General features: G+C 44.1%; 1 protein-coding gene across 2 annotated transcripts in view; it reads left to right on the top strand.

The window, feature by feature from the left end:
* Positions 1-3,414, top strand: part of LOC139156621 (cytochrome P450 2K6-like) — a 36,264-nt gene extending 32,850 nt beyond the window's left edge. For both annotated transcript variants that reach the window (XR_011557348.1, XM_070732475.1), the window contains one exon: positions 3,170-3,414. Coding sequence is in view for 1 of the 2 variants with exons in the window: in XM_070732475.1 (XP_070588576.1) it covers positions 3,170-3,381 (212 nt within the window). In the remaining variant the exon portion in view is untranslated. The remainder of the gene's footprint in view (positions 1-3,169) is intronic.
* Positions 3,415-17,128: the final 13,714 nt, after the last annotated feature.

Raw genomic sequence — 17,128 nt, 5'->3', positions numbered from 1 at the left:
GCCGAAGACCTCCCCGAGGCGGAGATCCTGGGCAGCCTGAAAATGGACCGCTGCCGCTCACTGGCCGCTCCACGCCACAGCCCCGCGCAAGGCCCGGGCGGTGAGCGGGGCTCCCCGGGCAAAGGCCGGGGCGCGGCGGCGGGCAAGGTGCGTAAGAAAACCCCGGGCAAGAAGAGCCCTCAGGGAACGGCTCCCCCCCGGCAATACATGTTTCCCCGAAAGTAAGACATATGTCTTACTTTCGGGGTACGGCTTATATTAGCCGACCCCCCTGAAACCCCCGATACGTCTTACAATCGGGGGTGTCTTACTATCGGGGAAACATGGTAGGCCCTGCCAGATGACATTATCTGGCTGATGGGATCTGAAGAAGGCCGACTCTGTGGGACCTGACTGGCTGCTAGGATGTATGAGGCAGAAGACGGTCACATACGTAATCTGTTCCATGCCATGTAGGGCTTTATAGGTCACTTTGAACTTTGTTTGAAGACTAATCGACAGCCAGTGAAACTTGCGGAATGCTGTACAGACATTGGTATATCACGGAGGTCCATGATTGCTCGCACAGCTGTGTTCTGTACTATCTGCAGTCTCCGAACACTCTTCAAATTTAGCTATTACTTTTCTTTTTTCTAAGTTCAATCCACTGATAGTATTGTTCCCATATATTAAAATAATATGAATCTTTTTGGTCCCATAACTCTATTGTAAGTCTGTCCATTTCAGCACATTTGTAAACTTTATTAATTATTATAGTTTATGCATATATTTCTGAGTTTTTCCAAAACTGGGCAAATATTATCCTGGCTGCGGTGGTAATATGTAATGCCAAATATTTCATACTTTTATTATATTCTTTTTAAAATATTCCCAGGAGGAGTAGTTCCTTTTTAAAAAAATATTTTTTTATTAATTTTTAACAAGTTTAATATACACACAACATAAAACAATGCATAGTGAAATGTGCCCACCACCCCGACACACACACATACCCCACCACCAATCGGGGGTGTTTCTTATATAATCAACTTTGACCGAAGAGCAATATATCTATTTACATATAATAGAGTAATTCCAATTTATTTCTTGTACCTCCAATTTTGGAGGGGGATTTTTGGCTTGTTTTTGTTTCTGTACATGCACAGAAGCTGAGTTTTTGGCACTGTGCCCGTGAGAAGTATGTGCAGCCATGCAGCATGAGAGGAAGTGGCATCAAGATTAGTTAGATTCTACCCATGTCCTATCTGGAGAGGCTGGAGGGAGGGGGCACCTATCTCTGGGGTGGCAGAAGGTCAGAATATTCCAGTGTTGCTGAGGAGAGGCAGATATGGCGGGAGCCACGGAGCTAGCCATTCCTGGGGAAGGAGGGAACACCTAAGTCCAACTTCACAAAGAGGGACTACAACCTGCAATCTCAGGAGCAATGAGTCTACGCAGGGAAAAAGTCTCCTTGGCTATAATAGCCACTCCTCCCCCCCCCCTTCCCTGGGGTCATGGATGCCATACCTGAAACCTGGCTGGGCAAATTTCAGAGACAGGAACTCCTCCCTCTGTGGTCAGCCAGGTTTCAGTCACACATACCAGGTCGCCCTCCTCCTTTAGGATCAAATCCCATATAAGGAGAGCCCTGTTAACCACACGACCTGGCATTGAGTAGCAGCAGCTTGAGCCCAGGGCCCAGATTATACTCATCACCAGTACCCTGAGGTGGGCTTATGGGGCTGGAACAAGGGATTGCTTTCAAGCAGCGTTCCCTTCTTCATCCAGATCGGCTTGCCCCATGGCTCCCGCCATATCTGCCTCTCCCCAGCAATACCAGAATCTTCTGGCCTTCTACCACCCCCGAGACAGTGTCCCCCATCCCTCCTGCCCCTGATCATCCCATCTAAACCATATCCATTCATTCTATAATCATCCATTCCATACATACCATCTCACTCATTCCAAAAATCACCCATATACATAATTAATACACCCCGCCAATAATTTAACTAAAATTAAGCAAGAATACAGATAAAAATAATACAAGAATATAGATGGAGTTAAATAAGTTATGCTAAAAATACCAATTTAAAAGTGCAAATGCATCAGTCAGTTCGAGTCAGTCTAACAACATGTCTTTAAAAGCAGCTGGACCGCATGTTCATACACACACAGGGGGTAGTAGGTTCTTCAAGGGAGTAGGGGAAAAGACTGTCTATCCATAATAGGAGTCCATAGATTCTACCCCATAGTTCTAGTCTCCCCCTATTGTTGTCACCTCCTCCTCCTTGGCATCGGTCCCTCCAACCTCTTCCATCCACTGACACCATACAACGGGCTTGGTCGCTGGTTGAGTCTCAGTTTTGGTTCCCGCAGGAGGTTCTCCAGTGCCGGCTGCTCTCACCAGCTGACATCTTTGACCTCCTGGTGCTCTGCATGCTCTCAAAATGGCCCCCAGTACCACTGGCCAACATCATCCTCATCGACTCCTCGTCAATGGCTGGTCCAAGCCTCTCCAACCAGCAGATCTTCCGGAGCTGGCTACTCCTCTTATCCAGCGCCCCAGGTCTCCCCGCTCTCACCGGCCAGCTTCCAGATCCCTCTGACAACCAAGCCACATCCGATCTTGTTCAGCAGTTTCCACTCGCCTTATTTCCGCTGGCTCCACTTTCACCCGCCACGCTTCCTCTCGGCTCATTTCCACTCGCTCAGCTGCCAACATCTCAGGCTCCCATGCACTTTGTTGTCAACGCTTACTCAGTGGATTTCGATACCCAGTCCAGTTTCTCTCAATTCACTACAATGGGGCCACACATTAGAGACAAAAGGTGGGGGTGGCTCAGAGAAACGGCCGCCATCTTCTGCCCTACAGCTGATCTTCTTTTTGCTGTGTTTTCTCATCAGAGCTTGCCTCAGAATGCCCGAAATGAAGCCCCCGAGAACAGAAACCCAACTGCCGATATTCAGCAAGCCAACAGTGCTAATAGGCTGACTCCAACTGCCATTTAATCCATTTAATCCTGGATGTAATGCCGTAGTCCGGCGGAGCAGCGTCTCCTAGCATCTCCTAGCTTATTTCTTTAAGATTGTAATTATTCCTTTGAGGCAATGTGACTAGGGAAAGCCATAAAATATAGTTTAAGAAACCAATAAACCCACCTTTTTTTCCCTGTATGCTTTCTTCCAGGTCAGAGAGTATGTGCTGGTGAAACCATTGCCAAAATGGAGCTCTTCCTCTTCTTTACCAACCTACTCCAGAGATTTGCCTTCCAGCCACCTTCAGGAACATCAAAAGATGATCTGGACCTGACTCCGGTTCTTGGATTTACCACCCATCCCATGCCTTACAAGACCTGTGCTGTATTATCTAGATCTGGCAAAAAAAAACAAAAGTCATAATGAGCTGCTCCATATTATATCATATTCACTAGATTTATTATTATCCGGTCTTTATTATTTTTACAATCCCAACCGTTTCCCCTCCAAACCTGTTTGCGCTTAGAAGAGAGACTGGCCAAAAGTAATCCTATCAGGTTTTCATGGATAAGGTAGGATTAGAACTCACAGGCTCCTTGTGATTAGTCCAAAGTCACCCATGACCCCCATCTTCACCCAAATCTTCAACAAATCATTAGTGTTCCTTCTTGCTTCAAATGCTCTACTATCATCCCAACGTCGAAAAAACCCTCCATCAGGAACTGAATGACTACAGACCAGTTGCTCTAACATCTGTAGTTATGAAAATCTTTGAAAGGCTAGTGATGTCCCACTTGAAAACCATCACGGATCCACTGCTAGACCCCCTGCAATTTACATACTGAGCAAATAGATTGATAGATGATGCTGTTAATATGGTTCTGCACTACATCCTACAACATCTTGAATTTCCAAAGACCTACAGTAGGGTCTTTTTTGTAGACTTTAGTTCAACATTCAACACCATCATACTGGACATTCTTCTAACTAAACTCAATCAGCTAGAGGTACATGAATACACCTGTAAGTGGATCACAAGATTCCTAACAGACAGGAAGCAACAGGTGAAGCTAGGCAAAAATCACATCAGATAACTCTACAATTAGCACAGCCCACTCCCCACCAAGGCTGCATACTCTCATCACTTCTCTTCTTTCTATATACCAATGACTGCATTTCAAACAAACCATCTGTTAAACTACTGAAGTTTGCAGATGATAGAACAGTTAATTGGTCTCATTCAAGACAATGATGAAACCACATACAGATGGGAGGTTGAACAACTAGCCTTGTGGTGCAACCAGAACAATCTGGAACTGAACACACTCAAAACCGTAGAAATGGTGGTAGACTTTATGATAAACCCTCCCATTCTACCACCTCTCACAATACTAGACAACATAGTATCAACAGTAGAGACCTTTACATTTCTAGGTTCTATCATATCTCAAGACATGAAATGGTCACCTAACATAAAAAATGTCATCAAAAAAGCACAACAAAGAATGTTCTTTCTGCACCGACTCAGGAAGCTCAAACTGTCCAAGGAGCTGCTGATACTTTTCTACAGAGGAATCACTGAGTCTGTCATCTGCACCTCTATAACTGTCTTATTTGGTTCTGCAACCCACCAAGACTGACACAGACTTCAGAGGATAATTTTTCCTCCCAGGCATGAGTTAACCAACTCATGCCTGGGAGGAATACTTTACAGCAGGGATCTGCAACTTTCAACACTCAAAAAGACACTTGGACCCATTTCCCACAGAAGAGAAAATAATGGAAACCAATAATTTAACAATTGGTATGACTGGGTGGGCATAGCCAACTTGACATCACTCAATCCCACCCAGTCACATGTCCCCAAGCCACACCTATCCAGCAGTCATTAGGGTATAGATTTGCCCTATTTGTCCCATCTGCCCCCACCTCACCCCTCACCCCCAGCCACCTCTTGCCACACCCAGCTTCAACTAGGTGTTCACCTCTCTGCAGGGGTGGGTTACCAATTTTAGCCCTACTGGAATGCGCCAGGAGCATGCCCCAGTGCATGTGGCCAGCACACCCATGGTGTGCACCTGTGCTCAGCACGTGATTCAGCTTCTGTGCATGCACAGAAGCTGAAGCTTGTGCAAAGACATGCGCATGTGCGATTTCCAGGTTTTTTTACTTCTGTGCATATGCAGAAGCAAAACCCCCCTGAAAATTGGAGACAAGAGCTGCCGGTCGCTCGAGACCAGTGTTCTCTCTAATTTTTTTTCAGTGTGGGCGGAAAAGTATAGTGTCTGAGCAGTAGTCCCTTTGCGACTGGGCGGCATAGAAGTTAAATAGATAGATAGATAGATAGATAGATAGATAGATAGATAGATAGATAGATAGATAGATAGATAGATAAAAAAAATTCCTTCTTTTTTATTAAAATAAATTAATAATAAAACAAAACCAAAATCTATTACTATTAAAACTAAGACAACCAGCAAAACCAAAAACACAACTATTAATAAATCCATGCTTTAAAATCTTCATTTCTTAAATATTTATCATAGTATTATAGTAATCTAATAATACTATGAAAATCTATCTGAACAGCAATGCATCAATTAATATATTTCCATATTTACTTTTCTATAATTTAATTCAATATTTCCAAGCTCAATTAATTTTCAGGCACTTAGCATTTACTATTATTAACTTTCATCAATCTTCTACATTTCAAAGTATATGTTAAATTCATAACGCAAACTCATAAAATCATACAGTACCTATCATAAACCCGTTATTTATCCTATGTATCTTTCATTAATTTTACCTATGTAATTCTATATAGTTCTAAAATTCTAATCCAATTTTACAAATTAATACATCCTAATATTAAACAACATCTAAATATATCTTTTACCCTCATTCCATAGTCAATCCATATTTAATAATCAATCATCCCTCCTCAAATTTCTACCACTCTTGCCAAAGGGAAGGAACCATGTTGTTTTTCAGTAGCCTGCGTTTTTCTTTTGATATTTGTTATTTTTCTTTTTAATTATATGTTACCAAAGGTTTTTACGCAGCTGAGAGACATGAAAATTAAAGCATATTAAGAAATTGGATGATTGATATTGTTTTGCTGATCTTAATCTGCAGTAAATATATTTTGGTTTTTTAAAAGCCCACCATATTTTGCCTCAGAGAATTTCAAAATAAAATACTGTGTGTCTGTAACAGTGACCTCAAAATGGGGCAACTCTGCTAAGTATCAAAATGCCACTTAAATAGTTGAGTTAGTTTCAAAGAGATTTTGATTTTCTTTCTCTCTCTCACTCCCTTCCTTTCTTTCCTTCTCTCTTCCTTCCACTTTTTTCTCTTTTTCTCTCTCTCTCTTCCTTCCCCTCTTCCCCTCCCTCTCCTTCTCTTTCTCCCTCCCTCCCTCCCTTTATATTTCTCTCTTCCTTCCTTCCTCTCTCCCTCCCTCTCTCTCCCTCTCCCTCTTTCTCACTTTTCTCTCTCTTCCTTCCTTCCCTCCCTCCCCCCTCCTTCCTTCCTCTCCACTTCTCTTTTCTTTCTTTATCTCCACTTCTCCGGTGGGCAGCCGGCTTTGCTGACCGGCGCAGGGCTTTCCCGGGCAGCCGGCTTTGCTGGCTGGCACAGGGCTTGAGCCTGGTGCCGTGGGGGGGGGGGGAAAGTGGCCAGCTCCCCCCCCTGCCCAGGAAAGAGGTACAGGAAAGCAGCATGTTTGAAAAGCATGGCACTTTCCCGGATAGCCGGCTTTGCTGGTCGGCGTGCCCTCCCCTTGGCTCCACACCCTCCCCTTGGCTCTGCCTCCTGCCGCTGCTGCACAGCTCACCTCAGAAGCCTTGATGCTTTGCTGGCCAGCATGGCGGCGGGGGAGGAGGTGGAGTTCAGGGCAGAGTAGGCCAAGCCCAGGCCCGTCGCCCCTGGCTCCAGGGGACAGCCCCCAGCGCGGCAGCAGGGGAGGAGGCCAACGCCTCCTCCAACACCACGCGGGTGTGTATCAGAGCCAGGGCAGGTAAGGGTGGCGGCAGTTAAGGGGAAGCGGAAGGGCACTCAAGAAAACCTGCGGGGCGGCCTTGATTGGTGCGAGGGGGCTGGCCTCTATCAACCCCCCCAATCTTCTGCCTTCAAATGGGAGGTAGCAGGGGAGGTGGGCGCAGCCAACGGCAGAGCCGAAGAAGCCAGGGCTTTCTCACCCGCTGACAGCTTGGGAGGGGCGGATCAGCTGTCGGTTGGGGAGAAACCGCGCCAGCTCCGTGCCAGCTTGGAAAACTCTGGGCTGTCCTTAGATTTGCCTGCATTCCGGCGCGCTACGCAGCTTAGAGGAAACTTTGCTCATGACTGGCACAATAAGGTAAGAACTGCCCTGACGCACAGCCCTCCCAGCTGGCCACCCCCCATTTTCCCACCACACTGCCAGCTACTGCCATGCCACCCCCTGCACCGGCATGAGCAATGGGAGCTGCCAGGTCCCATTCTCCTGCCGCACTGCCAGCCGCCACCATGCCGGCCCTGCCCTTTGACACTACCACAAGCTGCCTGTCCACTCCACTGCACCACGGCTCTTACCTTCGATCTCCTGGTTAATGGGCCATGGCACGTGGAGCAGGTAGGGCGGCCCTGAGCTCTCTGCTCTCCCACGTGCACCGAGAGATACCTGTGGTGTGGGACAACAGAGAGCAAGGAACCCGGCTGGAGCTCGGGCGGGTAGCTGTTGCTTGCTGGCCCCAGCTGCCGCTCTAGGTGCCGCAGCAAGATTTGGCTGCTGCGCATGTGCAGCAGCCGAAATCACGCATTCACGTCCTTCCAGCAGTGAGATTTGGATAAAAATTGCCGTTTCTTTGCTTCTGCACATGCACAGAAGCAAAAAACCGGTAATTTTTACCAAAATCGCACTGACTACACGTGCACGGCACGTACATGCCCAGCAGCAACAAAGCAGGCCTAGGCGCTCCGTTGCCACTGCTGGAATGGCATTCTTGCCATTCTGGGTAATAGCCCACCTCTACCTCTCTGTCTCTTCCTTCCTTTCTTTCTTTCTTTCTTTCTTTCTTCCTTCCTTCCTTCCTTCCTTCCTTCCTTTCTTTCTTTCTCTCTTTTTCTCTTTCTCTCTTTCTATTTTTTCTCTGTCTCTTTCTCACCTTTTCTCTCTCTCTCTACACATCTTTTGGTGTCTCTCTATTTTTCTGTCTCTTTTCTCTCTCTCTCTTTCCTTCTTTCTTTCTTTCTTTCTCTTTCTCTTTCTATCTTTTTCTTTATTTTTCTCTATGTGTGTGTGTCTCTCTATGCATCTCTGTATCTCTTTCTTTCTCTTTCTCCCTTTCTCCCTTTTTCTTTCTTTCTCTTTTTTCTTTCTTTCTCTTTTTCTTTTCCTCTCTCTCTCTATGTTGTGTGTATGTGTTTCTCCCCCCCACTCTCTCTCTCCCCAACTTCCCCCCTCTCTCTCATTCCCCCACTACACACCCCCACTTTCCAAACCACACACACAGGGAATAACTGTTAGGAAATTCAGCCACATTCTCTGTCTCGGGAAAGATATAAAAATAAACATTTCATTGCAAAAGGAGTGACTGTCAGGCTGTTACATCACAGCACCATGAGGTTGCCATAATAGATCACCACACAAACCTCAGAAAAGCATTATCCCAAGCAGCAGCTCACTCACACAGACACACATATGATTCCTGCAACTCAGTCCAAAGTGGCCAAAAAGTACAGTCTCTGTGTCCCCCCCCCAAAAAAATGCTTGGCAGACAAAATACAGGACAAACCCCACCACCCATCACCAAGGCAATATCAGTGAATCCTTGCAAAACTGGGCAAAGACTGAGAGAGAGGAGCAGATGGAGCCAAATCAAGCTGAATATCTCTTTCTCTCTCTCTCTGTCCCTCCCTCCCGCCCTCCCTCTCTCTGCAGCAGGATACACTGAGTGGCTACTTCTGGTCTTTGTTGGTGCTGGACACACCACCTGCTCTTTACCCTTCGACACTGACTCATTCTGACCTGCGCCACAGCCAACACCACTGATCAAAGCCCTGCAAGGGCAATGGGCAGGCCATGGAGGCGGCAACAGTAGCCGTGTCAGGAGCCACAGCAGAGGGCTGAAAGAGCCACATGTGGCTCCAGAGCCATAGGTTGCCAACAGCCGATTTAGCGGGTTGTAGGCAAACTCTGCCTCTGGAATGAATGAGTTCCAGATTAATCTGGACCAAACACAAGAGATATCCTGGCTCAGGAGATTCCCTTAAGTTTACTAAGGCTACCAGTGCCAATTGTCTTTTGTCAGAAATAATTAAAAAGAACCCTAACTGGTAAGCACAGTATCTCGCCTCACATTGATAGATCAGACTGATTATATGACAAGAGATTGGGGAATGGCAATCATTGTATCAATTTACAAAAAGAGCAATAAAAATGACCCATGTAACCACAGGGCCATCGGAATAGAATAGAATAGAATGGAATGGATTAGAATAGAATAGATTAGAATAGAATAGAAATAGAATAGAATGTGATTGGACACACAAGGAATTTGTCTTGGTGCATATGCTCTCAGCGTACATAAAAGAAAAAAAATACATTTGTCAAGAATCATGTGGTACAACACTTAATGATTGTCATAGGGGTCAAATAAGCAATGAAGAAACAATCAATATTAATAAAAATCTTAGGATACAAGCAACAAGTTATAGTCTTACAGACCTAAGTGGGAGGGAAAGGATGATAGGAATGATGAGAAAAACTAGTAGAAATAGAAGTGCAGATTTAGTAAAAAGTCTGACAGTGTTGAGGGAATTATTTGTTTAGCAGAGTGGTGGAGTTCGGGGGGAAATGTTCTTGTGTCTAGTTGTCTTGGTGTGCAGTGCTCTGTAGCAACGTTTTGTAGGTAGGAGTTGAAACAGTCTATTGAATGTTGTTAGCAACCCCAAACTTCAAGACTGGATAATTAAAGGGCATAATTAAAAATGAACAGCTATATTCAGAAAAGAGAGCTCAACAATTGACCACATCTTGGTATTTCACTATCTTGCACAAAAATATACATATGAAAATCCTTTCTCTCAATTTTAAACAAGCCCTTGACTCAATAGCCAGAAGTGAGCTCTGGGATAAATTCAAAATTATCACTATTGATAGATATCTCTATTGCACACAAAAATTATATGCCAACTCCACCTTAAAACTGGGGTCTAACTTTATCTGGCACAATAAATGCACAAAAAGAAGTACTTACATACTTACGTACGTACGTACTTACTTATTTACTTACTTACTTACTTACTTACTTACTTACTTACTTACTTACTTACTTACTTATTTACGTTTGTTTGTTTGATTGATTTCTATGCTACCCTATTCCTTAGACTCAGGGCAGCCATGATATGCCATGGATGTATCTTGGCCTCTTTCCTTTTCAATCTTTATATTAATTCTTTGACCTTCTGCATAATACAGACTTGTACCCTTCCAATTTAGCATAATGCAAAATCCCAATACTATTATTTCTCAAACCCCAATTGGACTAAAGAGAGCTGTGTAATAACATTAAAGTACTATAGACAAAATAATCTGGTCCTCAATTTTGATAAATTGAAAATTCTAGTTTTTGCCAAAATAGCTATTCAATACTCCTGGAGATTAGGCTATCATAATAAACAGACAGGAAAGCCTCAAATTCAGGTTATAATCGAGAAGATGATAATGATTTATTGGTTGAAAATTCCATTTTCCCCTGAAGGCTTGATACCTTTAGTCCTGATAGATAATTTCTCTCCCTGGAAACAAAGGAGAGAGCACAAGCTGGCCTTTTATGGGATTTCCCCATTGTTCTTAATCTTACTACACCCAATGATGTTACCTAATTTGGGTAATTTTTGATGTGGAGAGATATCCTTTTAACTTCAAGTCGGAATTCCATAACTCTTAATTTATTAGTAACCACTTGCTTGGCTTGATCATAACTTAAGGAGATTAAGAACAATAAAGGGTCCTTGGTGCTATCTGAACCTAATTGTTTCTCTGCAGATGTTTCATTACCCAAACTAGGTAATATTAGTGTTTGTTTTAATTTTTTAGCTGCCAATATATAAATACTTATTTTAATTGCTGTCTTTTATCTCTCTTTTTATTACTTTATGTTGACTGAATAAATTAAAATAATCATTATGGTTTAACAGAACATGAAAGGAAGGAATGATTGCACAGGAGGAAGATATTCATTCTGATACATCAGAAACTATTGTAATAATTCAGTACTTTCCATTTCCTTGTTAACAGTTAGCTATATGTTTAAACTAAAAGGTCCCCAAAATTTTAAAATATTTATTATTATTATTATTATTATTATTATTATTATTATTATTATTATTATTATTATTATTATTTATTTATTTATTTATTTTATTTGCAAGTTATGAAACTATATACAATATTAATGACAAAATAGCTAACAGGAAGAACTATCAACCACAGAAAAATTAGAAGCCCCTTCAATTCAAATGAATATAAAGGTTTTTATCAAGCTTATGCTCTCTACAAGAATCTAAACTACGAACAGTCAAAACAAATTGGTGGTAGATAAGAGTTAAAGGAGTTCAAGGTGGGCTGGGCTTAAATCTCTTGTGGGCATGAAGAGATTTGGGACTGATGATGCCTTTGACCCCACTCTTAGGCTCAGACTGGTAATCTCCTCTATCACCCATTCTACCTGCTCTCTCCCCCTCTTCTTCCTTGTTGCTTCCCTCCCTTCATTGTGTATTTGAAATCTGAGTACTCATGGGAACTTGGCAAGGACAGAAGGAAAACAATTTCAAAGGAATCTTCCTTCGCCTCACCAAAAAGTAGGTTGTGATCTACTTTGTGAAATACCTTTCTGAAATCTAAGTATAGTGGTATCTCTACTTAAGAACTTAATTTGTTCTGTGACCAGGTTCTTAAGTAGAAAAGTTTGTAAGTAGAAGCAATTTTTCCCATAGGAATCAATGTAAAAGCAAATAATGCATGCAAACCCATTAGGAAAGAAATAAAAGCTTTGAATCTGGGTGGGAGGAGAAGGAAGAAGAAGAGGAGGACGGTTGTTGCCGAAGGAAGAAGGTGAGGTGAGAGGATTCAAAAAAATCCAAAACTTTAAGGCTTTAAAAAAAAAAGAGGGACTCTGAGGCAGTGTGGAGAAACACGTGCCTCCCATAACCCGGTGTGAGGCTGCCTCCCATATGCTGAATCGCAGTAGATTTAGAAATAAACAAAGAGCATCGCAGGGTGAAAAAAGCCAAAAGCCTTACTTTATTAGTGGAAAAGGGCCATGAACAGTGTTCCCTCTAATTTTTTTGGGGGGTGGGCGGAAAAGTATAGTGTCTGAGCGGCAGTCCCTTCGGGACTGGGCGGCACAGAAATAATAAATAAATAAATAAATAAATAAATAAATAAATAAATAAATAAATAAATGAATGAATGAATGAATGAACGAACGAACGAACGAACGAACGAACGAACGAACGAACGAACGAACGAACGAACGAACAAACAAACAAACAAACAAACAAATAAAAAACCCACCCTGTTTTACCTCAGAGAATTTCAAAATAAAATACTGTACTGTGTGTCTATAATAGTGAGGTCATAATAGGGCAACTCTATCAATATCAAAATGCCACTTAAATAGTTGAGCTAGTTTCAAACTAGATTTTGATTTTCTTTCTCTCTTCCTTACTCCCATTCTTTTTCTTTCTCTTTTCCTTCCTCTCTTTTTTCTATCTGTTTCTCTCTCTTCCTCTCTTCCTCTCTTCCTCTCTCTCTCCTTCCCTCTCACTCTTTCCCTCTCGGCTTCTGGGCAGGTTTGGAAAACTCTGAGTTGATGATGATTTTTAAGTGAGTGATTGCTCACTGCTCAGCTTAGAGGGAACTATGGCCATGAAGCCAAAAGAAGCAAAAGAAGTAAAAGAATCAACTTATCCTAACTTATCCTAACTAAGTCTAAATTTATCCTCAATGTATTTTAACTAATTTCACACAGCACCATTTTATAATTCTCTGTTTTTTATGACCTAATGCAGCTAATACACATGCACAGTTTTAAATGAGGCTGTAATTCATGAGCCAGCCAACATCACAGATAACGCTGCAGGTATAGCAATAGATGTTTACAGGAAGCTTATGAGAAGCTAGGTAAAAAGAATGTGCTTAATGGTACCAGCCAGTACTCCCATGTTTTTCTTATGAGCTCATATAATACTGTCTGTTCCTGAGAACGTGAACTTTCCCTGAACCTTCCAGGTCTACCCAGAAGTACATAATTGCAAAGTCTGTACAGAATACATGCTAACTTATACTAACAGCATAATGTGAAGTAATAAGAATCCCATGTGTGGTTTCCTGCATATCTGGGCATTTAATTCCAGGCTGAATTGTTGTCATAATTCAAAAATTATCTGTACTGACTTGCAGGTAATAGTAATTTATTAATAGTAATTTATTATTATTATTATTATTATTATTATTATTATTATTATTATTATTATTATTATTATATTTGTATGCCGCCCCTCTCCATAGATTCGGGGTGACTCACAGCTATACTAAAAACAATAATTCTCCCCCAGGGTAACGGACAGACAGAGGGAATTGTCCTTGGGAGGCAAAACCCACAGCCACTCAGTCTTATCAGGGTTGAGTTTGAGTCTGTTGACACCCATCCAGACCCTAACAGCCTCCAGGCTCCGGCACATCACTTCCACTGCTGCGTTGACTGGACATGGGGTGGAGATGTATAGCTGGGTATCATCAATGTATTGATGATACCTCACCCCATGCCCCTGGATAATCTCGCCCAGCAGTTTCATGTAGATATTAAATAGCAGGGGGAGAGGATTGACCCCTGAGGCACCCCACAAGGGAGAAGCCTAGAGGTCAACCTCTGACCCCCCACTAACACTGACTGCAACCAACCAGAGAGGGAGGAGGAGAACCACTGAAGAACAGTGCCTCCCACTCCCAACCCCTCCAGCCAGCGCAGAAGGATACCATGGTCGATGGTATCGAAAGCCGCTGAGAGGCTGAGAAGCACCAGGACAGAGGATAAACCCCTGTCCCAGGCCCACCAGAGATCATCCATCAACGCAACCAAAGCAGTTTCCGTGCTGTAGCTGGGACTGAATCCTGACTGTTGAGGGCCTAGATAATCGGCTTCTTCCAAGGACTGCTGGAGCTGGAGGTTGGAGACTGGATGATATTTGTTAAGAATGGCTGGTTCCAGGGAAGGCTTCTTGAGGAAGGGGCGCACAAGTGCCTCCTTGTAGGGAGCCAGGAAGGACTCCCTCCCCAAAAGAAGCATTAACAATCTCCTGGACCCAGCTCCATGTTACCTCCCTGCTGGCCGAAACCAGCCAGGAGGGACACGGATCCAGTAAACAGGTGGCGAAACTCACAGCTCCAATGGCCTTGTCCACTTCATCAGATGTCACCAGATCAAACTCTTCCCAGACAGATGGACAAGTCATCTAGTCACCTCGACTGACTCATTGTCAGTCAACTCTGTTATCCAATCGGAGTCAAGGTCTGCTCGAATCCGAGTGACTTTATCAGCGGAAAATGTGTTAAAATCCTCAGCACTACTCTGCAAGGGTCCCCAACTCCCCCCTGGTTAAGAAGGCAGCGGGTCACCCTAAACAGAGTGGACGGGCAAGATTCTGCTGATACAATGAATCATGATACATCTCTTCTCTTCTAGGTCTAGACGTCTCTTCTGGCATTTCAACTCCCAGAGCTCCTCATTGAACCATGGAACTCTACGGGGTCTAGTGCCACGGAGAGGTCGCAACGGCGCAATCCAGTTAAGAGCCTCCACTGCAGCCTTGTTCCAGGCCTCAGCAAGAGACTCTGCCGAACTGTGGACAAGTGCATCTGGAATAACCCCAAACGCCCTCTGAAAGCCCTCTGGGTCCATCAGGCGTCTGGGGCGGAACCACCTAGTTGGTTCTGCCTCCCTGTGGAGAATGATTGCAGCCAGGAAGTCAAACCACAGTAGAAAATGGCCCCTTAGTCTCAGACCATTGCTCAATTGCTCAGAGAGGAATACCATGTCGAGTGTGTGCCCCCCATTGTGAGTAGGACTCTGTACTACTTGAGTCAGGTCCATCGCTGTCATGGTGGCCATGAACTCCTGCACTAGCCCAGAGGTTTCACTTAGCGATGGTAGGCTAAAGTCCCCCAAGACAATAAGTCTGGGAACCCCACCGTCAGCCCGGCTACATCCTTGAGCAGCACAGGTGGGTTATTGACACCCAGCTGGGAGGCAGGTACATGAGCAACAAGCCCACCTGAACCCCTAAGTTCAACTTCACCAGGAGGGACTCACATCCCACAATCTCTAGAGCAATGAGTCCACGCAGGCAAAGTCTCTCCCTGGCTATAATAGCCACTCCTCCCCCCCCCTTCTCTGGGGTCGAGGCTGATGATTTCAGAGAGAGGAACTCCTCCCTCTGGGCCCAGCCAGGTTTCAGTCACACATGCCAGGTCGGCCCCCTCCTCCAGGATCAAATCCCGGATGAGGAGAGCTTTATTTACCACCAACCTGGCATTGAGTAACAGCAGCCTGAGCCCAGGGCCAGGATTACACTCGTCACCAGTACCCTGGGTTGAGCTCACGGAGCTGGGACTTGGGATCGCTATTAAGCAGCGGTCTCTCATTCCCCTGGAACGGCTAGCTCTGTGGCTCCCACCATATCTGCTTCATGCCCATCCATATGACCTTTGACCTGCACAAGGAATACTACACCTATACACTGCACCAGAGAGAGAAACCCAGGTGGGCAAGAGGGGGGAACCTACCGCTCCTTTGACCAAAAGGCGGCGATGGCTGCTGCTGCTACCTGCTTCCTCTTCCCTCCCATGCTGCAGAGCTGCCCTCTCATCACACTCACTTGCTTTGTAGCCAGTGCCTTTCTTTCACTGTGGTGACTCCTCGGTTTGGCTGAAGCCGAGTTGATCCAGCCAGAGCAAAGTGCCCCCTTTTGCCTTTCTGCACCAAGATGCTCCAGGAGGCAATCTCACACTGGGGGTATGGGAGGCAGCATGAGGGAGTTACCACAGCGAAATGGTTTATTCCCTCTCCAAGCGCCCCAAGAAAGGAAAATGCTCCATTCTCTCTGGGCACTGGCAGAGATTTATTCCCTCTCCAAGTGCCCAGAGAAAGGAAAATGCTTTTCTTTTCTCTGGCCTGCCAAAGCCTCCTTAAGCACCACCGAAAGGCTCCTCTGGTAGCCCAGAAAAGCCCAAGATGGCCAGGATTAAAGGGGGAATGGCAGGAAACTGGCCTTTCCTTCATGCCACTCTCAAATTTCCTGGGAAATTTTTCTAGGCTCCGGTTCTTAAGTAGAAAATGGTTCTTAAGAAGAGGCAAAAAATCTTGAACACCTGGTTCTTATCTAGAAAAGTTCCTAAGTAGAGGCGTTAGGTAGAGGTACCACTGCATTTCACTGGTGTACTAATTTAGCCCATAGCTTCTTTTACTTAAAACATTATCACATTTGGTTCAAATATATTGGGACAGATTAAATTGTGGATAAGTGTATATTACCTTGATGCTTTCGTTAATTGACTGCTATCGTCAGGGCTTCCTGCATCACATCAGATGTGAAAAGTTGGATTTCTAAATAATTCAAATCCCAATATATCCGTTTACATTGCCAAAACACTTAGATAAAACTGAAACCTCACACAAAATAATTAATTGTTATATAATACAAGTATATAGGGGTGGGGTGGCTCAGTGGCTAAGCCATTCAAATTCTTAGTGTTGCATAATGGGGTGAACTCCTGTTACTTGCCCAGATTCTGCCAACTTAGCAGTTCGAAAGCAGGTAAGGTGGATACAGGGAGTTATATTGCTTCTGTTTACATGCTTGGAGAATTCTCTAAAGGGGCCATTTATGATGCTTCAAAATGCCCCTCCACTATTTGGTGGCCATTCCTATGCAAACAGCCAATAAGCCACTAATTCAAATACTGGGTTTTCCTTGAGTAGCAGAACACCTTAGAAAATCCCTTTAAATCAGAGTGGTACAAGCTAAGAGGAATTGCATCTCAGGAAACTGGCAAAAGTAACAGATAAAGCAGAAGACAGGGGAGAAGTACTCGCTTCCTTCTTAGTTGATTGCACAGTGATGG

Source organism: Erythrolamprus reginae, chromosome 1 (genome assembly GCF_031021105.1).
Source record: "Erythrolamprus reginae isolate rEryReg1 chromosome 1, rEryReg1.hap1, whole genome shotgun sequence".
NCBI classification, from domain to species: Eukaryota; Metazoa; Chordata; class Lepidosauria; order Squamata; family Dipsadidae; genus Erythrolamprus; species Erythrolamprus reginae.
Note: the sequence above shows the minus strand (reverse complement) of the source record. Positions and strands in the feature narration are given on the sequence as shown.